Raw genomic sequence first — 24,567 nt, 5'->3', positions numbered from 1 at the left:
CAGACGATCAAGTTTGTGCATGAAGCAATTCACAAAGATACGAAACCAATAAGAAAAATTTCTTGTCTTCAATCTTCAATAGTTTTTTATACCTACACAATAAAAGAACTTGATTCCTAACTTATGATCGGTCATGCACACAACAGAGTCTGTTAACAATGGATGATCACAATTCAACGTTAATATCTTGATCTAGTTTGAGTGAACTTATGTCGGAAGAAAAGACTCTCAAGAATAAACTTACTTGGTGCAATCAAGAGTTAACAATCGTTAGTCAATCAAATCGATAATTGAAAACTAAAATAACAATGCAATTCTAGTTTACCATGGTACTAGTAGATGCTTCTTGATCCCAAAGAAGTCTTTGAACTAGCGGACGTAAGATATTTCGCCTAATTAGGTTACTCTCCTCTCAAAGATAGTATTACGAGAATACTATTAGTCGACTACACCAGAAACGACAAGAATTAAGTTTTCCTGGATCATGATAAGTTTGTAAGAAGAACAAACTTCACTATTTATAGACCAAGGTAGTTTGGACACCTAGGAATTTCCACAGCCGAAATATGGTTTAATCTAATTCCAACCAATATCCAACTGTATAACCAGAATCTTCATGGACAATTCAATATTATCTATCACTTTACTAATATATATTTCCAGAGATATGTTTTGATTTTTTTTTTTCAATTTTATAATTAGTATTAATATTAATTAAAAAAAATACAATAAACGATTACACAAAGCTTTTGGTTGGTAACCTAGCGACAAGATGGCCCCCAACTCCTCTTTGAATTGCAACGTCTAAACGATAAAAAATGAAACTACCTAAGCCGCTACTAGCATCATTGCTAACCAAACAATTCTTTAGACGCTTAAAAAAAACAGAGTATCCTCACCAAGTTTCCCTAAGGTAGAGAAAGCTAGAAAACCCAAACCATATCCATGTGCAGCACACTTGTCCGAGTATTTGGTATGTTTACGTGAAACTTCACCAGAAATAGCCTTACCAGGAGCGAAGGAGCGGACACCATCACCAGTGAATGGAGAGACACCTGTAACATCCATACAAACATCTTGCCCATTTTTCCAGTTAAGAACAAGGATATCAGCAGATTTTAAATCTCTGTCATCATCCGTCTGAAGACCGAGAGAAACCTCCTTGCGCGAAGGTACATTGGGTTTGTAACAAATGTCAATGATAACATCACGAACAATATCATGGCGAAACTTATATCCAATATCTTTAGCACAATGAAGCGCATGATCTCCAAAAATGTCCATAGATTTGTTACAACTTGGGCATAAACTATTCTCAACAAACAGAGGGATACCAAGGCGATAACAAAGCACAGCTCTAAATTGTCTAGGTCCAAGGCATTGATTAAGCCCACTAATGGGTACCGCAAAAAGATAGTCTTGTGCATGCTTGACATGGTTACATTGACACATAATGGAATCTCTTGCAGACATATGAAATTGGTCTGGGATTTGCTTCTTAACTGCATCAAAATAAACTACTTCCATGTAATGCATAGAAGGGGGGGAAGTATCATTGACACAGTAAGTATACGGTAATACACATACCTGGGTGAAGGTCTGAATAGCCAACTGATAAGCTGAACATTTGTCCGTTGAGAATAAATTATCAAGGATCACTTTCTGCACTGAAGTAGTCTGGCTCTGAAAAGTAAGATAAAAGTAAGCACGAGTGTTAGCCATGGTATAAATTCCAAGTCCACCATCCTTGATAGGTAAGGTAGATAATCTCTTCTGTAGAGGACCAAAACCCGCACCATCCCCAGTAATAAGAAGCCTCAAATATTGATATAGTTGGTCATCAAAGAGATCGGTGGCAGGTTGTAGAGCAGCAGGATTGGTAGTTCGCATTGCAAAATAAAGTCTACACACACCCGTACAATTGCGAAGTAAAAGCATCTCACTTTGAGGGTCCTTGAGTTTTTTGATCGCGTCCATTAGTTGAACAGTTTTGTGCACCTTATTCAACAACATGTCACTAATGAAGTCCATATCTAAACTCACTGGACCGCCCAAAAGTTTAACTCCCTTAGAAGGTCTACCAATATCCGGAGGAAAAACACCATCCGTTGTACTCCTGGGATCAAGGGAAGGCCAAAAGACTTCCTCTTTCTTTATATTGAGGTGTAACCCCCTGTCTGGTCCTTCAGTTTCAATTATACGCAAAGCCTTAGCTACCTCTAATGTATCACCAAAAATTTTACCATCATCAAGGTACCGGGCGTGTAAATCAAGTTTGCATCGAGAAGCAATGGTATTTACTAAGGGGTGAAGTGTCAATGCAAATAACAAGGGACCGAGGGGATCACCTTGTTGCACACCAAGTGCAGAAGACAAAATATATTGGGCATAATAAAGCTTATCCGGACGTAAGTAGCAAAATTCTACCCAACGAGAAATACCTGGACAATGAAGGCGGACTTTCTTGATGAGCTGAGATCTGCTCACCATGTTGAAAGCATTAGAAAAGTCAATTAGAAACTTTGACATTTTTTCCGAATGACCCTTCATTTCTAAAAAGCGATTTACAACATGTAAAATACCTTCACCTCCTACAGGAACACCAACCCCGAATTGGCAATCTCCTAAATAAGAAGTCATATCCTTTCCGACAGCAAAAGCATCCACCTTAGAAACCAATCTACGCTAAATTGTACCAAATGCAATAGGCCTAAGACCTCCTTCCGGCTTAAGCAAAGGTGTCATCGGGGCGCTAGAAATCTATTCGCCCAATTCACTAGGACATTTTCCAGCCAACCAAAGGTTGACAACCCCGAAAATAGACAAAAGCAAGTCATCCGCCACTGTTGTCTCCGCTCCACTAAGAACATCGACTAAGTGTTGCGCCCGTAGACCATCTCGACGTACCTTTAGGGAAGCTTTTAATAGCTCCCAAAACAGCCTTGGAATCCACAAAGATGGTATCCGTAGTGATATCTTCCATGGGAACCTCAAGAAATGAGGCTAACAGATGTTTTTCCAATAAGTCCAGATAAGTCTTCTCATCATAAGGGGCAACACCAGACAAGGACAAAAATCGTATGGCAGCTGCGAAGTGCCATGAATTGATCTTCCTCTGACAGGCTATAATATTAGTTTCCCTTGCTGCTTCTCATCGGCCTTCTTCTCATCAGATTTCCTAGAACCCCACCGAATTGGCTGCCGTAGCAACTTATTCACTAAAGTGAAGCAACCATGGGGCACCTTCCAATCATTAAGCGCTTGTAGAATTGCTGCCACCTGTAATCGCTTACGATTACCAGACTTTCTTTCAGCAGAGCTCTTCGGTTGATACAATGACAGAGTGAAAATGGGAAGAAAGAGCAAACGTAACCACCCTGACAAAGTGCTTAGACTTGCTAGAATCCGATCAAGACAGACCTTGAGAGCCCTCGAAAATGCAAGCCTGCACTTGTGGGGATGCAAGTGACAGTAGGAAGTTGTCGTTGAAGCACAGAATTAAACAATTCAGCAGAGAGAATCTCTATAGCACCACTGTCATTCTCCCCTGAAACTACACCAACCACAGCATTAACATCTTCTACACTCACAACCTGCACCACAGCCTATACCTCTTCTGGTTTGTCTAAACCATGAATCAAAAAGTCCGTTCCTTCCCCGTTGAAAGGCCCTGGAATAAAATCATGTACAGTCCCTTCACGCCCCTTGCAGGATTTCGTCCAAGCATGCAGATACAAGCACCTGCTACACAACCACATTCGCAAGTTGCAGAGAGCCTTCTCCAAACCACGATACACAATCAAATCCTTCGCAATCAAGTCTCTAACAGTGTTCTTGCTGTCTTCCGAGAAAAGATGTTTGTCATGAAGGTGTTTCATGAAAGACCCTTTGACATAACCTCTTCCATGAACTCCATCAGGGCATCCATGGAGACTCTTGAAAGGATAGTGGCAAACGTTGTCGGAGACGACTGCTACTGAAGAAGGAGAGGAGGTAGGGGGAAGCTGGTAGGAAGGTGTGAGCAGTGATGTATGGGAAGAGGTCCGTGTAACTCTCGTCATGGAAGCAAAGTTAAACCCCTAAAAAATAAAAGAAAACGACTAGAATCCTAATAAAATGCAAAACTCGGCAATGAAAAGGAATGAAAACAGCATGGAAAAGAGTAAACCGTGGTATAGAAAACAAAATGAAAAAAAATCACAAAAAGTGCAAGACGAATTCATGGTGAATCCGAGATTGGAATGAGTTTCCAATCACCAGAGTGAATCGCCGGAGAAGAAATATCCGAGATTTCAATTAAATACCATAATAATATAATAATTTTGTTGGTAAAATAAAATATATTAATTTCGAAAATCTCAAAAAGGTTATCTACTATTTCGGTTTGGGATCTCGCCTTGAGTATCAAGGAATATCTTTGAACAATTAAGAAATAAGATTTCAGCACATGTTCAAATTACTCATTATGTAGACATCTTGAACTTTAATATTTTGCAAACTCAATTTTCAAATCACATAAACCTTAAAGTGTACATGACTTGAATAAATCGATTTTTCCTATTGGAAACGGTTCTACCATGACTCCTAAAACAAATTAGGATCGGTTCTACATTAACTCCCAATATAGGTAGGGATCGGTTCTATCTTGGCTCCCAACATAAGTTAGGATCGGTTCTAGTTTGATTCCCTAAATAGGTTAGGATCGGTACAACCTTAAGATCTTCAATGAAAACTAGACCCTCAATCATTTTGATTTCCTGTCGACTACAAAACAAGTTCGTACGTCTACTTCCTCAAAATCATGTAATTAAACATAGTTTTTTATGTATGAAATCAAACCTATGTTCACTACACAATGTAGTAACGAGTTACAAATATTATGTTGATGTCTCAATTATGAAGTTCAAAGGATAAGGATTATACTTCGTAATTCAATATACCAATATAAAGCAATTATCACTACTGATATATTGTTGCTTGACACTTTGATCACAATATGATGATCAAGTCTAATATTTTCATATATTAGAAAGCTTACGATATAAAAATGAAAACAAGTCAAGTCATGTATTACTAACCTCAAGTGGAAGGATGATGTCATTGTTGATGTCGACATGTCTTCGAAATTTTCAGGTCTTCAGATTAATACTTGTATGTCTCAACATTTCTAGACTTCCTAGTCTAACCTAACGAAATTCACTCTAGTAATCTGATCAAGCGACTTATGAATTTTGATACTAAAATATGACAACCAACCTTGACATACCAACGCTTGGAGGGTTCAAACTAGCAATGCTCTAACATAAGATCTAATCACACGCTTATACGTACATGATGGTATAAAAATGATAACGTATTTTAAGGGGCTGCTCAAAAAAATTTGGGGACTGTTTGGTTATTATTTTCTAGGATCGTGGAATAAGAGGTACCTAGATCTGAAAAATGACTAAGTGCCTTAGTTACTTTTTGTTTTACGCATTTTGTTTACCAGTATAGAGGGGATTGGATCCTTCTCTGATCGGTAATGGCGAAGAGATCTGCTCCCGTGTTTAGAATCGTCTAGGTTTTATTTACAACCTGGTAAATTCTAGTATATCAAAATTGAAACCTATTGAAATCGCCTAGGTTTTCATTATAACTTAAACGTTTGTGAGTGTATCTATAATACAAAACAGAAGGGATTTTTCAGCTTTGAACGGTCAGATAACATTTTGAGAGACAAATGTTGCATCCGACCATCCCAATCTCATCTTAGCGAAAGACATCTGACGGGTGCAAGAGTTGTAATCTATAATCTATGCGTATACATTAATTGGGTTCTATCATAATTAGGATCATAAATAAAAATTAAATTCAATTAAACAAAAATGATTAAGACTTTTGGCTTTAATGATGTCATTATTCTATTTTTTTCATCGTATTCTCCATTTACAAATAAATAAATAACCAAATAATTTCTCAAAATTAACAATAAAAAATTTCAATAAAATCCACAAAATTAAATGAAAATTAAGTTATTCCCAGGCCACTGAAGGATTGTGCATAAAAAATCAATTATAAAGAAAATCCTCGATAACGAGTTCATTTTTTATTTTTATTTTTGTTAAATCATGCACCAAAAAGAAAAATAATTTACAATTAATTTATAAATAATAAAATCCTATAGCATATCTAGAAACAAATCAAAGTACAAAATTGTTTGTAAATGACCTTGGTGATATGAAGACGTTTGGTGCAAAAAATCACAACCAACATTTACATTCCTATGAATCAAACTCTTCAATTAATAAACATGTACAAAGCATAGTTACATAATGAGTTCTACATGTTTTCTCCTCGACCACATACACATCATAAATCTGATATTTGAAATCACTAAATCGCCCTTTCCAAAAAGTTTAGTAGCTATGAGATGGAAAATCAAAGAATGAATTTAAAATCCGTTTAGTTTACCTGCATCACCTGAGAATTTGAAGGGTTTCACTAACTTATCTGAAGTGAAAACCAAAGATGTTGCAGAGATCGATGAATATTTGAGGGAAGTTATTAGTTTTGAGAAATTCAGTATTTTTACGAGAAAAAAAATATATACTTGCATATATTTTGGGCTGAAATATCGCACTTATTTTAATATCTTCTGTGCAGACCTTTTTTTTCTTCTTCTAATTTTTCACATTTTTATTTTGGAATGATAGGGAAAGCGGAAGGATAAATAATTGTATATACATGTACAAACTATCCTAATTAATCTTTAAAAAAATATCATAAAATACTAATACGAAATGTGTGAGATTCAACCTAAATAGATTTTGAGGATATATTAGAGGCCAACTATATGTTCACTAGAAGCAATAATTAATTAGATAAACCTTTTTTTTAAATCTTTTTATCGAACATTAATACCATATGATATGTAATTTAGTTAGGTTCAGGATTCATCATGATAAAAGATAAATGTTACAACGTGTGCCGATATGGCACAGATCATTTTTAATTATTCACTTATGAAAAATAACATAATTAATCGGCTAAGTTTACAAATAAAAACTTAGCCGACTGTGCATGTCTTCTTTACATAAGAGAAACACCCTACACAATCTCCTATTTTTATAAATTAAAAAACCGACCACAATCGGCTAGCTTTTAAATCAAAACCTAGCTCATCTTAATAAGGCAGTTTGGCCATCAAATAAAATAAACAAGGATACAAGGAATTTAGTTCATTGTGACTAGTTTTGTCGTATTATAACAATCTCTAAAAATATTGGGTCCCAATTAATCGATTAAAATTTAGGGAAAGGGGAAGTGGGTTCGACTTAGAGTTTTCGAAAAGTTGGGAATATGTCCCATTTTAACTAATTTGTTTGGGTTCTATCCCATAACTGAAAAAATCAAGAAATTTATCTGGGAAGAGAAAGGAAATATTAAATGGTTGATATTCCACACGTTTTTACAAATACGTCGAAACGATATTCTTACCTTAACATTTATATGAGCCGTTGAGAAATTTCCAAGGAAACAAGAGAGAATTCCTACCTTCAATCCTCTCTATTTGATTAACTCTTTGTTTGTTTCTCTTGGAAGAAATCTGAAATACTTTGATTTTATACCCAGAAGAGATAATGTTGAACAAGATGGTGGTACAAATATACAGACGAGAGGAAGAGGGGGAATAGTGGCAGGCGTAGACCTACACAAATATTTGATATGTTAAAAGTGCTAAAGTTGAATTAAAAAAAGTACAAAGAATACATCAAAAACTTCCAGATACTAATAAAGAAAGCAAAACAAATCAATGACAAATCAATCAAAACAATAAGCTCTCGTATGGATTCAGATATTTCATTAGCTTTAAAAAAACTAAACTCATTAAAGTTCGATTGGAAGCATAAGATAGAACAAATGCATCAAATCGAAGCTTTCAGGTTGCATACCAAGTAGCTCATCATATCGATCAAGAATATCAGTTGTTTATGAAGTTCCCAGAAAACTCGAAAATTTAATGGATAATTTTAGTTGTCTTCGTGAAAAGATTTCAACGGAGTATTAAGATACAATCAAAATAAGATATTATCATGTTAGCAGGAAAATCCTAAAGGCAAAAATGCCATTTTTATGCATGTGTAATCCCACACATATCGGATGTTAACTATTTAACGATTTTTTTCTCTCTCCGGGATAGATTCCTTAATTTTCTCCTTTATGGGAGAGATCTCCAAATAGATTAGTAAAAATGAGAGATATTCCCAATTATTCTTAGAGTTTTATCCAACAGAGCCGGTAAAACGAAGTATCCTCGCTGATCGCATTACTATTTCTAAGTTCTTGAGTTTTTTGTTTGCAATAACTAATGATTTAGCTCCGTACTCTTTTTTTTTTTTTTGGGTTTGACACCATCCAGTGTTTCAGGAGAACCCAAAACCATATAAATTACCAAAAAAACAGCAACAACGAACGAGTTTACTTCATATAGTATGGCTACTATCTTCAGTTAAGATAACTCTCGTCTTATTCTCAAAATTGTCAAGATAAAAGGAAAGCAAATTTTTCAGTAGGATGCTTACTAGCTAACAACTCAATAGCCTTATTGGTCTCTATACATATGGGAGTATCTAATAAACTCAAAATCTCTCTGCAAGTGAATAAATCCTTCTCCAAACATGTAGCCCACTCCAAGGAGCAACCCACTCGCCAAAAAGTAATCTATAGACACTCATTGAATCTATGCACATATGTAATCTTTTATTATTTTTTAGCTTAGCCAACTTTAAACCTATTTCCAACCCCTGCAACTCATAAACATTAATATTTAATACTAGTAGGAACATATTCTCCACAAGTTGCAGCAATGCTATTATCGTAATAATCAAATTATCTTAATTCTTGAAGTGGCAGGTATTGAAGTCCATAGGCTTAACCAACCCCGAAAACCGACTTGCAAGATTAGGCTTACTAAGGATTATAAACCGCAAGATTATAGATGATCCATTTAATGTGAGACTAATCTCAAAACGCCCCCTCACTTATAGCCTCGTTAGGTCTAACACGTGAACATTATATCGGGTGATGATCTAATTATCTCAATTTGCAAAGTTGTAAGTATTGATGTCCATGATCTTAACGAAAATCAACTTGCAAGGTTCGGGTTGTCAAGGGTTATAAATTGCAGGATCGTAGATAACCCACCCATACAATGTGAGACTAGTCCATGGGCTTAACAAAAATCGGCTTGCAAGGTTAGGGTTGCTTAGGATTGTTGTATACCGCAGGATCGTAGATAACCTACCCATACAATGTGAGACTAATCTCAATCCGCTCCCTCATGTGTAGCCTCGTTAGCTTTAACAAATCTCAACACGCTCCCTCACATATAGCCTCGTTATGTCTAACACGTGGATAATAAAATCGGGTGACGCCCCCTCACGCGTAGCCTCGTTAGGTCTAACAAATCTCTACACGCCCCCTCATGTGTAGTCTCGTTTGGTCTAACAAGTGGGCAATTAAATCGGGAACACGGAGTAAAGGTACGATCGGATAAATGATGACTCGTACATGTCATATTGAAGTCTATGGGCTTAACTAACCTCGAAAACCGGCTTGCAAGGTTAGAGACTTAGAGTGGCCTAATGCTTATAATTTTGAGTATTGGAGTATTCAAAATACCATATCATACAATAATATAATTGAAACTTTGAAAGAAGAATTTTTTTTAGATAAGTTATGAAATTATGTTAATAATTACAACGGAAGATATAGATTACATGAACACTCTCAGAAGGATCATTAGCTTACAACACTAATTTCTAAGGGCACTAATAATAGCTATATGCAAGAACATTTGATATTGCCCCAAGACAATCTCTTCTTGCATCTCAGAGTAAATGCACAAGAAAAGTGATCAGGCAGACAACATTAAAACGAAGGGGTTTCAAACCTAGTTTAGGTATTCTTTTACCAGGCTTGCATCTCAGAGTAAATTCAGGTTGGAAATTCTTGACAAGACTCAGATGGCTAATAAGAGGTGTTTAAGCACACAAAGAGTTTCTTTGTTTTTGCAGTAATGGTTTAAGTCTCTTAATTAAACTAGGGTTCGCTGTCATATGATCTTCAAACGATTCCCTCAAATTTCTTAACAACTTCAGGTGGTCCTCTCCGGGATGAATATTAAGCAACTTTGTGAAGAGATTCTTCCACAATTCAACGTTCCAATACCTGAACAGGAATAACATTTCAATAGCTTGAGTCCTTTCTACAAAAAGACTTCTGTTACTATCTTGTTATTGGATTGTACAGTTGAATGCTTAGACAAAATCTTATTTGCGAATTGAAGAATGATACCTTTTGAAGGCTGATTTTGGTTGGTAGAGGTAGCTCCCATCTTTGAAAACCTTCTTATCAATCGCCATGTACTTACCAAACAACATTAGATGCACGTTTATGCAAAGACCATAAAGATCAACCTGATGGGCATAGAAGTGTTAATGTGATGTTAATCCATGAACCGACATTAATGCTAGAAATGAAGTGGCACTGCTAAGCATCATGTCACTGGTGACTTACTGTAACATTTTACCGCCAATTAAGCAGTTTTTGAAGGAGCCAGGAAATGAGTGCAACATTGTTAAGGACCAAACATATCATTACCCGTAAGACAAATATGTTAATCTGTTAAAGACAGAAGATTAAAGAATGAGGCCACTTGCCTGAAATGTCCATGGCCTATTCTCTTGCATCTCAACACAACGAAAGCCTGAGGTTCGGCAATCTCCTTTAAACTCTGTACCATCAGGGAAGAGGCGAAGGTCTATCCCCCTACCCCAGTCTATAAGGCAGAGTCCCTGCTACATAATAATGGTCTGTTCAGAAAATGTTACTTACGCAATAAAGTGAGATAGGATGCAACTAGAGATAACCTGATCACGCCAAGAGCCAGTACGGCCACAAAAGCCTTCCTCTGTAAGATCATTCCTGTCGAGGAATCAAATGAGAATCTGAGATCTGAAGTATCAAGTGGTAATAATTTGCAGGGTGCTATTAAGGAATATCGATATAGCTATTCCACACGACCAAGCTTTTCGCCTATTACATCACACACTATGGATAACTCATGTCACAGGAAACAACAAGGACAGATTAATTTTTGATAGGAGTCCCATCAAATTTAGTTGTGCTTATAATTGAAATACCCTATCTGGATACAACAACATAGGTTGCACATTATTAAAGTACTGTTTCATTGATTATCCAGCTTAAATTAAAAAGAAAAGGTTCCTGTAGTTCTTTAGAGACGAAAAAGCTAAAAAGCGAATCTGCAAGCAATTCAAAGAAATAAAGGATTATGGGGTGGGTGGAGGTGGGGCTGGGAGAGGGGGGAAAACACGTAAGTGCATTTTGTGTCTATTCTTTTCTTCTTTTGTTGTATGTGCACATAGATCAAAGGGTTAGGACCATGACACTGTAAATAAAAAGTCTAAAGCTACCTATACAAAATACTAATCGCAAAGAGAAGATGCTTACTGAGCGTAGCGAATAAGCAGATTATCAGGCTTAAAATCACCATGAATTATGCCAACTTTGTGTAACATCTCCAGCATGTGAAGCATCTCTATGCAATAATACATGCATAGCTCTTCCTCTAAAGTCTTGTTAAGCACTACATAAGAGTTGATCGCATCCTGCACAACATATATGAGTAAAGCTTAATGTTATTAATAACTGAGTACAAAGAATGAAAGTAACCAAAATGGAATCTGAAAAAACACATACTTGAAGAGTTCCATGGTCTAAATAGTCGCAGACTAGTATGCTATAGTCAGAGTAGATATAAACTTTATGAGCGAATGCAAAGCTTGATCTCTGTCAGCATAAGAATCTAATTATAAGAAACTTCAATTCCAATCTCAACTGGAACTAATAATGACAGCTCAAAAGTGACATACTTCCTCGGAAATGCGCATATCAAGCACCCGGTACATGTAGAATTCCCAAGGAAAAGCAGGTGTTTGTATCTGCATAAATTTTAAGATAATGACGCCGCAAATTTCCAATACCATAAGAAAGTAATATAGAGATAACAGTGACCTTCAGAGCAACAGTTTCATTGGGGTCACTATTCACACATGCTTTGAATACTTCGGCAAATCCACCCTGACCTGAGCAGCCTTTAATCAGGTACTTATCTCCACCTTCGAATAACAATAAAACCCGTCGCAGTAAGGAAAAGCTGGAGTCACAGAATAGTAAACTAGAGCACCAATTGTGTTATCGATTGAATGTCATGGAGAATTATACCTATGTCAACACTTTTGTTCCTCGAATTCTTCAGCAACGAGGACAACTTCTGTTTTGTAGAAATATTTTTCTTAAGCATACGGTATCCCTGAGACAAGAACCCGAATGCCAGCTACCAGTTAAGTAGAATGCTTAAAACCAAATCCGACCAATACTATCAGTTAATAAACTCACCTTGTATTTCAACATCCGAGGATTGATCTCCTTTAGTAAGTTGTTAATGGTAGAAGATGCCCATGGATTCATGAATTTCATAGGAAGCTTAACAGGTTCGTCATTGACAGTCTACAAAGGCAAAGCAAAAGATCAGTCCTCAAATTCAACAGCTATAAGAATGGATCAACACATATTGTATGACCTCCAACCCATCTAAACTATCACTCGGTACAGGATCATCGCCATTTTTTGAGGAATTACAAGTGGTTGTAAACTTTGTGGAGGTTCCCAAAAGAAAGACTCAGGTTGACAGGTTCTGTAAATTTGATTTTGGAGCAACTTAACTGGTAACTACTCTGGCTATGCTATTATATCCCTTCAATACTTGGTTTTAGGTTATGCGTAAAAACACCTGGACAATAACTTGAATATTTTCTGATTGAAGTCTCTGTGAAACGGTTGTCACTCTATCAAGCTGTTCTATTCTTTCAACCTCATAAGTGATTCAAATGTACTACTACTTAAGTCCTCAAAAACTATTAGAGAAAAATAGTTGACTAGAGATGGCAACCTCTGGATTTCCAAATGACCGTGTTTAAGAAATTCTACTTCATAGTTCCATCAATATTTTTTTAGCAAAATTGAGGTAGCACCATGATTTTGGTGCAACCAATGTAACTATCTTCTTACAGCAAATGGTTAAAAACTATGTGCACTTTATCCATAGAAGCAACGTACAGAAGCCTAAACAAACGATGATATGTGTCTAAAAACTGTGATAGAAGAAAAACACATTGTAGGTGCCTCTCCGGTAGGGTGGTAACATCGTTGGAGGTTTGATACCCACCCACCACAACCTGAGGTATAAACTCATTCTCATCCTAAATTCCCCACCTAAAAGCTAGTAAGCTAATGCCCTAGCACAATTCTCTAATCTTTTCACGGTGAAATGATTCATACCTTGCTACCATTCACTACATCAGACCATCTCTGAATAAGGTCAAGGTGAACCTGCTTCAGTTCCTGGAGCGGCTCAGCATTCCTAGTATAACACACCAAACTAATGAAAGACCCATACAAAACAAAACCAAATTTTCACATATATACACAAATTTATCAGAATTCGGAAAAGTAAAAACAAAAACCTTGAAATCCCTAATCTGTAAATACTATCAGCTTCGACCAATTTCCCTTTAACTTCAAGATAATTAGCATATGCTATATAGAGCAAGGATTTTGAAAGGCAAATTTTATCCTCCTCCAATACTATAAAAACACTTTCCAAGTCCTGAACTGCATCCCCCTGTAACACAAAAAGAAAAATCCTCAACTAATTTCGATGTTAAATCAGCAAAATTGAATAAACTTCGATTAACATAGTTTGCCCTAAATTAAAAGTCCATTTCATACATAGAGTAACCAGATCTTGAGGAATCTGATGTCGTTACGATACCGAAGATCGTCTTTGAATTTAACAATACACTCTTCGGTAATTGTTTTAAGATTTGTTTCCGAATCAGGATTTAATTTCAGAATATCTAGTTCTTTCCTGACCGACCTGAAAAATAGACCAGCAAAATGTAAGACGCTAAAGAAGAAATTTAAGAAAATAGTTTGAGATAGAGTCAGAAAGGGGTACCATAGCCATGGAAGGAGAGGATCTTCTTGAGAATTAGAGTTATTCGAAATTACCGCCATGATTGTTCCCTTTCGGATTGACAGAGATTCTTCTTCAGAAGCGGGAAATGAGTCCGTTTTTGAACTCCTTTTGGTTCAATGCTCTCTTCTTGTTCTTCTTTTTTAAAGTTAAATATGAGTAAGTTGGCTAAAATACCCCTCTAGCAGAGGTGAAATTGCATATCAACTTTCTCTTGTCATGGTTCGCCGGAAGGTTTTTTAATTATGAGTGGAATCATGACACGTATTTCATTTTTGAAAATGGAATCGCATGTTGAATCTTAAATTGAAAATTCATGGTAAGTTATTGAATTTCTACGTGTTTTTTTTCTTCTCTTTCTTTTTTTTTGTTTGATGAAAAAGATCATATATTAAAACTAGCAAATGTAGTATAAGAGATTTACAAACGATAGTGTTATTTGGTTCTCTAATCTCCACCTCCCTACAATCTAAACTCCACATTAGGGGAATGGTGAACCCCACCTGAACCTGAATACGGATCTCGATATGGATGTGAGGTTTAGATTATGGGGAGGTGAATAGGAAGGTGGAGAATAGGGAGCCAAATAGCATTTCCGATTTACGAAATCATTTTTATCAAAAATATTAGAATCTATGCTAGAATTATGAACTTTTTGTTTCAGGTTTTCTGACATGTGTTATAGCTTTTTAATCCTTGCCTCCTTTGCGATGTAGTCCGCTGCTTCGTTGTTCTTCCTCTTTATATATTTCACTTTAGCTTGAGTAGATCGCCCAATATTATCCTTATTTCCTGCAAGGTATTATCCGCCGACCACGAAGATTTTGTAGTTACCTTGTTTAAATTGTCTGTCAACGCTTTGCAGTCAGGTACAATGAACACACTTGATAAATATTTTCTTTTAACCACGTAACTTCCTTTAGCAAGGCCTTTGCTTCTTTGTGGAAAGCTGACGTTGCCCACTCCGAACCCGCAGAAAGATGCATGAAAGTCTCTTCATCAGCAGAATATATAATGAAAGCGTATCTCATGGATGAATCCCCTTTCTTAAAAGAAGCATCAATGAAGATTATCCAATCTGAATTTAGGTTGGACCAAGAATCGTTGATATTTTCTTTTGATTCTTCTTATTGCTTTGAAGGGTATTTGACGGGGAGGAATGTAAGAAACTATTGATTTGCCCTATTAAACTGACTGGGTCTGGGTGGATTTTTTCAAAAACTAATGAGCATCTATACTTCCAAATGAACCAAAGTGTGGTGGAGATGTTTACCTGAATATGGCTCAAGTTAGTTTCCGTAATCCACCATTTAATCCTGTCAATGATGGTGCTGAGAGAGTAACTAAAGATTATATTATTTAGGGATAGACCAAACCAAACGGCTCTTGCAAAAGGACACTCGCAGAAGAGATGAACTTCCGTTTCTTGCGCTTGATTATTACATAGTTGGAAAATCGGGTCGATTTCCGTAGTGTGAGCACCTAATCTAGCCGACGTTGGGAGAACTTTTTGTGCTAGTTTCCAGATGAAAAGTTTAATTCTTTGGATGGCTTGAATTCTCCAAATCTTGTTTCATGGGAAATCTAAGTTATCATTATTGTCGAGGTCCTGATTGGCTAGAAAAGTATAAACATTTTTGGCCGAAAATTTTCCTGAATGATGGTGTCTCCATCTAATAATGTCTTGCTCTTGTTTCCTTGGATTTAAAGTTTGGATTTTTTTCCTTGTCCTCCGGGTAAAAGAATTGGCTTAGCTTTTCTTGATCACATCTATTCTGATCTGTTATTAGTTCTTGAACTCTTGTAGGTGCCTGGTCTTGAATGTTAGGGATTTTTTGTATTATATCTGCGTTAGGGATCCATCTGTCTTCCCAAATTTTCACCGAAGCTCCATTTTTGACTTGTCAAATAAAATTACCTTTTATTAACTCCAAACCTTTTTGTATGCTAGTCCAAATCCACGATAGATTCGAAGTTCTGGATTTTTCGAGAGAGTGGGAGTTTGAGAAATATTTTGCTTTTAAGAGTTTGACTCATAGTTAGTCTTGTTCGGTTACCAGTCTACTGGCAAGTTTAGTGAGAAGATCTAAGTTAAATTGATGGGTTTTTTTTATTCCTAAACCACCTTGAAAAATGGGCTTGCATATACTTTTCCAAGCCCTTATAAATCCTCCTTGTCTCTTTTTACCATCTTTTTTCCACTAGAAGTTTCTCTGAATGCGGTCGAGTTGATCAAGAGTTTATTTTGGCAGGGCGAGGACTTGCATTTGATAGGTTGGATAGGATTGAAGGATGGATTTTATCAATACAGTCCTCCCCGCTTGAGATAACAGTTTTGATTTCCAACCTTGTAACATAGAATAGTAACGTTGTAGCAGAGGCTCAAAAATGGCTTTTCAGTTCTTGTCAAAGAATAGCGGGGTACCCCAAGTATCTATCATTTTTTATCATCACCGGACTTTTAATATTTTTTCTATAATCTTTCCATGTCTTGGATGTATTCTTGGGCTGAAGTAGATGCTGTATTTTTGAAGATTAACCATTTGGCCTGTGATATTCCCAAATAATTGTAATAGTTCCAAGAGACTTTTCGCTTCCCCCCAGGTCCGCTTTTGTAAATAAAAAGCAGTCGTCCGCGAAAAGATGTGAGAAATATTTGGAGTATTTTTGTTTATTTTAAAACCATAGATTCTCTTGTCTTCAATTGCCTTATCGAGGAGTCTGGATATAATTTCCATGCATATTAGGAAAAGATATGGTGATAAAGGGTCACCTTGTCTTAAACCCGTAGAAGTATTAAAAGATGGTCCCGGGGAACCATTTAGAAGAATTGAAAAGGAGGTTGTTGAAATGCATTTTAGAACAAGATTTGTCCATAATTCCGAGAAACCAAAAGCTAAGAGGACTTTCTCAATAAAGTTCCATTCAATCCTATAGAAAGTTTTGATAGGTCTATCTTTAACGTAAGGAAACCCTTTTTTTCTTGGAGGTTTTCATCGAATGGATAAGTTCATGAGCAATTATGATATTATCTGTGATTTGTCGACCAGGGAGAAAAGTCGATTGATTGGGGAAGATTTTTTACCGAGAATGGGTTTTAGTCTATTAGCTAAAAAAATTGAGATGATTTTATAAACGGTATTTCTCAGGCTAATATGTCTGAAATCTCCCGGCGTTTGGGTGTGGAAATTTTTGGGATGGGGATTAAGAAAGAATGATTAAGATCTTTGTCAAGAGTGGCCGAACGAAAGAACTCTTGGCCAGTGCTGATAAAATAATTTCTCAGAATGTCCCAGTTGGCTTTAAAGAAACCTGGCTGAAAACTATCCGGGTCTGGAGCTCCCCATTGATTCATATTAGAAAGGGTGAGCCATATTTCTTTTTTAGTGGGTATTACTATCAATGAGGAATTTTCTTCGACATTGATGCAAGGATTTATGATGGTAGATGGATCAAAATCGAAGTTGTTGTTTTGGGACGAGCCTATTTGTTGGAAATGTTTAACCAGCAGAGAGTTGATTTGATCCCTATCTGAAAGCCGTAGCCCAGAAGGTTCTCTAAGAGAATTTATCGCATTGATTCTTTTTCTATTTGAGGCGGTGGCATGGAAATATTCTGTATTCTGATCATATTCTTTGAAGAACTTATCCCTAGAAAGTTTACGGTAATAATCGTTTTTGATTTTGTACCATTTTCCTAGCTCCGCTTGAAGATTTTTTTAGTTTGTCTATTTCTTTAGAGATATTTCCGGATCTATGAATATTGTCAATTCTATTGTTTAAGGATTCAATATTTTTGTGTATGTTCCTAAAAATATTTGAGTTCCAATGGGCTAAATCGGTCAAGAGCAATTTTAGAAGCCCAGCAAAAGTTGTCTCATTGGAATTGGCGGATTGTAATTTCGAAGAGGCTCCAACTACCATGGGTAGAGTGGAATGAGTTAACCAAGACCTAAGACATCTAAAAGGTTTCTGGAGCCTAGTTTTTCCTGGGTTTGAATCTAATAAAATAGGAGTATGATCAGAACCTACCTTCGGGAGGTCAGTTACCTTAGTTCCCGGAAAACTCTGGGCCCACGGAATGGAAGTTAACGCTCTGTAAATTCTTTCGCGGATGTTTGCGTCACCTTTTAGATTGTTTGACCAAGTGAAAAGAGCTCCCTCGTATCCCGCGTCTTATAATCCCAGAGAGTATAGTTTGAACAATGAAGCATTTACTGCTGGAGCTTGGATGATTTCCACCTTATTTCCGCCGGATCCAAAATTACGTTTTAAGTCACCAATTAGAATCCATGGTTTGGTAATGATTTTTGCTATCTCTGAAATATGAGTCCACTGTTCTATTTTATCATTAGCATCAATATCTCCATAAACACAAGTAATCAGTGCTTCTAAATCTCCTAGATTTAATTCGAAATGGCACACATTAAGCTTCGAAGATAATAATCTCATGCATTATGCCACGCAATTGCTAGACCTTTCGCTATTCCCACATAAGGCACAATAAACCAGTCATGGAAATGAGAGTTTCTTAAAATCAAGTCCATCCGAGACAAGGGGGCTTTTGTCTCGGCTAAGAAGATGATATCAGGTTTGTAGTTGGCAGAGGTAATCTAAATGGTCTTTAGTCAGAGGATTATCAATACCCTGGACATTCCAGGGAGTAACCTCATTATTGCAAATAGCAAAGGAGACAAAAAACTAACAAACAAAAACTTAGACATAAAGGAAGGAAGAAAAAGATGATAAAAGGTGGATAAATCAATGTCAGAGTTTGAAAGGCAATAGACAATGGGCAGAAAGAGACAGCAAAAGCATTTTTTTGGAGCAGAAGAAAAGAATAGTTGAGGTAAATTACTATAAAACTGCGAACAAACTGTTGCAGGAGGAACAAGTAAAGATGCAAATTGAATTAGGCCCTAACAAAGGACCAAGGCACATAGGAAAAAATTTACAATGTGTTAGAGCACTGCTCGGTCGAACTCGCATGGTTGCTATCTCAAGCATGTTTGTCAGTGTTAGTGATCAAAACTATAAGTATTGATTTATAGTCTACTATAGCTAAGTCTCAGACTAGGATAGAAAGTGTAGTTGAGCTCAAGAACTCCATGGAGATCATCATACAAGACGAAGAACTACTCAAAGAACTGGTGGAACTTCATCGACTAAAAGGTATGTGGAGACTTGAACTTATCTATCACTCAAAAGTCTATCTACTCTATCTCCTATCTTGAGACAAAATTCGTTTTGTTATATAGACTTTGATTATACACATCTGTTATTTCGAGCCGAGTTTATCTCGCCTATATATTTCTCGAAATATGTGTTGGTAATCTTTCGCTTTGGCCAAGTTCATCTTTACCTAGTGACGAAAGTCATGTTAAGTTTCAATCACTTGAAAATGGCTTTGACGAAAAATGGTTTGTGAATAACAACTATATAACGTTCTCTAAGAATGTTTCAATGATTGAAATGAGAGTTTAGAATATATAACCATTGTTAGATATAAGCATTGTGTGGAAAAACATATATGTATAAGTCCTTATTCCTTGAACCAAAGTATGCATACTTTGCTGATCAGGAAAACCGGAACAGAGTCCGCGAACTGTCGGAGGTTCTCGTCCCGAGAAAATCTGTAGGAGTTTGTGAATTATTTACAAACTTATTCCGGGTACTTAAGTCCGCAAACTCAGTCCGTGTACTTAAGTTGGTTATTTCTAAAAACGATTATTTGTGAACTTATACTTATATAAACTAAGTAATGCAAGTTTGCAAACCGTAGCTATAAAGTTCATGAATTGATTCGAGTGAATCAAATCTTTTTTGCTTCGATTGTGTCTTGTATACTTCTATAATATCTAAGCAATTGAACAACTCTCTAACTAGTTCATTTGAGTCATTTGAACTAGTTTTGGTGAAGAAGAATATGGTTGATATGAAAGTGCTCATATGGCTAACCATTTGGTTAACTATTGTTGAACCAACAAATATGTATGTTTGGGTACGGTTACACAAACCTAAAATCGTGCATTTCATTTGTGTGTAACAAGCTAAGTTTTCGATCTAACGGTTGAAAGATATTAACTTGAATCTAATCAGGTTTTCATCTAACGGTGAATACTGAATGCTTTGTGACTAAGCTAATATTGATTGCAAACCCTGCTTTGAAAGACTATATAAGGGAGAACTCTAGCAATTGGGAAACCTAATCCCCACACCTACTGTGTGATACTGATTGTATTATCTAGAGTCGATTCTCCTTTAACCTTAGGTTTCTTCTCGAGACCCTGTAGGTTAACGATTTGAAGACTTCATTGGGATTGTGAAGCCAGGCCGATACTACTTTCTTGTAGTTGTGTGATCTGATCTTGATGATTCTATCGTGTTAAGTACAATCGTAACAATTGGCTTGAGATTGATATCTCCAATATGCAAGATGTAAAAGTAATCACAAACATCTTCGTCTCATCGTTTGTGATTCCACAATATCTTCTTTCACCGCGTCGATTAAGATTATTGTGAGGTGATTGATAATACTGAGTTGTTCTTCGGGAATATAAGTCTGGTTTATCAATTGGTTCTTGTTCACCTTGATTTATCAAAAGACGGAACAAAACTCGTAGGTATTTCTATGGGAGACATATTTATCTATCACCGTAGACTTTTATGTGTGATACAAATTTGTTTATTAAAGTCCTCGACTTTGGGTCGTAGCAACTCTTAGTTGTGGGTGAGATCAGCTAAGGGAATCAAGTGCGTAGTATCCTGCTGGGATCAGAGACGTAAGGAGTGAAACTGTACCTTGGATCAGTGTGAGATTGATTGGGGTTCAACTAAAGTCCATACCGAAGTTAGTTTGTAGTATGCTAGTGTTTGTAGCGGCTCAATACAGTTTGTATTCAATCTGGACTAGGTCCAGGGGTTTTTCTGCATTTGCGGTTTGCTCGTTAACAAAACTTCTGGTGTCTGTGTTATTTCTTTTCCGCATTATATTTTGTTCTATAATTGAAATATCAGGGGTTGTGCGTTTGAATCAATCAATTAGAATATCCAACCTTTGGTTGTTGATTTACATTGATTGATACTTGAACATTGGTCTTTGGTACCGTTCAAGTGATTTCTCTTGTATTCAATTAGACTCGAAGATTTCTATTTGCTTGAGTAAGTATTGAATCGAGAAAGAGAGATGTAACTCTTTGATATACTTTATTAAGATTGAGTCTCGTTGATTCTCTTGAAAGTATATTGGAGTTAGTCCATACAGATTGCTAAGCGAAATATTGAGTGAGGTTGTTGTACCCCCACTTTTTCAATTGGTATCAGAGCAGGCAAACAAGTTTAAAGACCTTACAAGTCTGTGTTTGTAGCGATCTGAATCTATGGACATGAATTCTATCTTCATAAATATACCACCAGTCTTCGATGGCTCAAACTACTTATGGTGGAAAATTGTTATGCGTGCTTTTCTTCAAGCTCGTGATTTTCAAACATGGGTATGTGTTGTTAATGGTTATGATCCTCCGGTTAATACAGAAGGCGATGTATCAATACCAAAGGATATTGGTATATATACTCTAAAAGAAGTTCTTGCTGCCAAGCCAAATTCTGGCGGATTGAATGCTATCATACATGCCATTACCCCAGATCTTCTGCACCATGTAACTATGTGCACAAAGTCCAAGGAAGCCTGGGATATCTTAGAAACCATATTTGAAGGAAATACCAATGAGAAAGAAGCTAGGCTTCAAAACCTAAGTTCTGATTGGGAAAACCTTCGTATGGAAGATGAAGAAACGTTTGATGAGTTTAATCACAAAGTGTCTGAAATTTTTAACGCATCTTTTGAATTGGGTAAGACTATTCTTGAAAAGGACATTGTGATGAAAATTCTCAGATCGTTGTACGATTCTAAGAAGCATGCCATCGTTGAAGGAAATAATCTCGCAACGCTTTCCAGAAATACTCTAGTTGGGAAGCTAAAGATCTATGATCATGAGCATACGTCCAAGTCTAGCAAGGATGTTGCTTTCAAAGCACAGAAGAACACTAAATTACTTGATAAAAGTAAAAGTGTTTGTATCTCTAAAGATGATCTTTCTGAGGATGATTCATCAGATGAAGATCTTGACAAGTCAGTCTCATTGATCACAAGACAGTTTAGGGATCTTCTTTTGAAGAGAAGTAAATGATTTTCCAGAGATAAATCCAAGTCGTTAGATAAACCTCATAATCGTGTTCTTCCTAAAAATAGGGATATTGATGAAACTGATGACGACGATATGCCTCATTGCTTTAAGTGTAAAGGTTTTGGTCATTTTGCAAATGAGTATCCAAATCGAAAGAAATACACTGGGAATAAAGGTCTTGCTGCAACTCTTGATGAAATGTTTGATAGTTATGATGAAGACGAGAAATCAAGCGTTGCACTTTTTTGTAAAAATATTGATTTTGATAACTGTAGCAATACATACATCAATCTTGATATTCTTCCAGAAGAAATCTCAACCAGACTGGAAGATGAAATTGACCTTTCTATTGGAAACTCTGTGTATAATGTTTCAGGTTCTACTATATGTCTAGAAGCTTGCACATCTCAGATGCCTGAATTATATCCAAGATTGACGTGCTCATATTGTTAACTCAAGGGTCATGAACTATCAAAGTGTTACAAGTACAAACACAAATTGAGGCATGTCAACAAACTTCAACGAAGAGCAAATTGATTAGCAAACAAGCTTAAACTCGCTCAGAAAACCGCTGAGGTATGTAAGATTTTATCTTCGTCTAAGAAGTTAGTTTCCAAGGACAAAATAAGACCATTAGAGAAGAAAGTATGGTCAAATTGTTTTCATAGACAGAGGTCTGTGGATTCCTCTCAAGGGGAACTTGGTGGACAAATTGTTGTTCACCACAACACAACTTGATTGTGTTGATTTTTAAATCTTGTCTCAAGTGCCTGATCAAAAGAGACAAGATTGTGTACCTCTCAGGCTTTAGAAAAAGTTTGTTCTCTTCTTTTGTTAGTGTTTTTTTTTTTGGAATTCTATGTCTATCAATAAAAGGAGGGTTATTCTCGACAATTTTACTCTCTCTAGGGTTCAAAGTTGTGCGTGCACGAACCTGTTAAAAATGTTGCGTAACCCCACATTCCTTTTTCCTTCCTTGAAACTTCTTTTATCTTAAGACTACTTGTTGAGATTGTGACTTCCTCTCACAAACCCATACGTTTATGGATACTCCAAGCATCATGTCTTCTGATGGAAAAGATATTGATATGATTTTCAAACCATTAATCATGAAGGAAAAAGAGAAATCTCCATTATCTCCGACATTGAAAATAAAAATAAGGAATGTGAGGAAGCCAGGAGTTGTTCCTTCAAAATCTCAGAAGTTTTCTGATGTTCTTGAAGTATTGACGGAGATGCGTAAGGAGATCCAACAAATAAAGGCTTTTGTGTTTAAGACGCATGAGATTCAGAAGGTCGTGGTTCGACATCAGTCAAAAAGGTTTATTGATATTAACTCCCATCTTCATGAACCTTATGTCCCAATGGATGTTGACGACAAGGAGTTCGGGGACGATAAAGAATTCTTCAAAGGTCTTATTGGCTAGTAAATCTTCTTATGAGAATTTTATTTTCTTGTTTTATTTAGAAGAATAACTAGAGTTTAGAATATTCATTATTGTGATTTCACATAGCTATGTCCAACGTTTTCATCTTCATGTGTTTTAGGTTTGTTTGTTTAAGTTTTAAAATTGTTTGGAAGATGATTTTTACAGTATTAATCTTTATGGTTTTATATATTGCAATTTGTTATGGGATATGTGTGTTTGCGTCCGTGAACTATGACTGTCCCATACCTTGTCAAAAGTTAAGTTTTTCGTATGTCGATATGCATGTATTGATAAAAGAATGAATGAACTTTTGACATTACAAAAGTTTGAACCCTATTATGTCATTATTGATGGAAGATAGGATGAACTTTTGTTTACGAGAATTATGTCTATTGTATGTCATTGTGCAAATAGTGATGGAAAATAGAATGAATCCTTGTCTATTCCGCAGTATTGATCTTCCCTGATCCATATTTTATATATATATATTGTGCGGCTCCGTAAGCTCTTTTATGTTGAGCATTTCCGATTAGATTAATCATAGGTTCTCTTGTGGTTAATTTAATTGAGTGTTATTTGGATTCAAATTCATATTCGTATGTGATTTGTTATGTCCAAATAAATCCTTCTTTTCTCATGAAATTAAGGTCGCTCTTGTTGTTCTTTCGGAATGACATATTATGGGGGAGAGTTCCTAATTGCCAAATCTTTGTGGGAAGTGTGGCTATGGAATATTATAGGAGTTATCTTGTATCTTTATAAACTCCTTGATGAATGCATTTAGCTTCGGCTTTATGATTGCATCTAAATAAGTTGATATGTGCTTGCTTTTGGTCATGAAATGTCTC

The 24,567-nt window shown here is 36.2% G+C and overlaps 2 protein-coding genes across 2 annotated transcripts; both read right to left on the bottom strand.

Annotated features, from left to right (window-relative positions):
* Positions 1 to 867: 867 nt before the first annotated feature.
* On the bottom strand, positions 868 to 2,640 carry LOC113290808. Its single transcript, XM_026540400.1, has 2 exons — positions 1,588 to 2,640; positions 868 to 1,428 (listed from the first exon to the last, which is right to left on the bottom strand). Exons 1-2 carry the CDS (start codon positions 2,638 to 2,640, stop codon positions 868 to 870), a joined length of 1,614 nt encoding a protein of 537 aa, XP_026396185.1.
* Positions 2,641 to 9,680: 7,040 nt separating this feature from the next.
* LOC113287594 (mitotic checkpoint serine/threonine-protein kinase BUB1-like) lies at positions 9,681 to 14,217 on the bottom strand. Its single transcript, XM_026536384.1, has 14 exons — positions 14,087 to 14,217; positions 13,858 to 14,005; positions 13,593 to 13,750; positions 13,408 to 13,489; positions 12,466 to 12,576; positions 12,292 to 12,379; positions 12,082 to 12,185; positions 11,940 to 12,008; positions 11,767 to 11,856; positions 11,518 to 11,675; positions 10,914 to 10,968; positions 10,704 to 10,838; positions 10,339 to 10,460; positions 9,681 to 10,212 (listed from the first exon to the last, which is right to left on the bottom strand). The coding sequence occupies exons 1-14, from the start codon at positions 14,143 to 14,145 to the stop codon at positions 10,026 to 10,028; spliced, it is 1,566 nt and encodes a 521-aa protein (XP_026392169.1). The 5' UTR covers positions 14,146 to 14,217; the 3' UTR covers positions 9,681 to 10,025.
* Positions 14,218 to 24,567: the final 10,350 nt, after the last annotated feature.

The sequence above is a fragment of the Papaver somniferum genome, chromosome 6, assembly GCF_003573695.1.
Source record: "Papaver somniferum cultivar HN1 chromosome 6, ASM357369v1, whole genome shotgun sequence".
Lineage (NCBI taxonomy): Eukaryota > Viridiplantae > Streptophyta > Magnoliopsida > Ranunculales > Papaveraceae > Papaver > Papaver somniferum.
The sequence above is the reverse complement of the archived record's forward strand: the minus strand, read 5'-3'. Positions and strand labels throughout refer to the sequence as shown.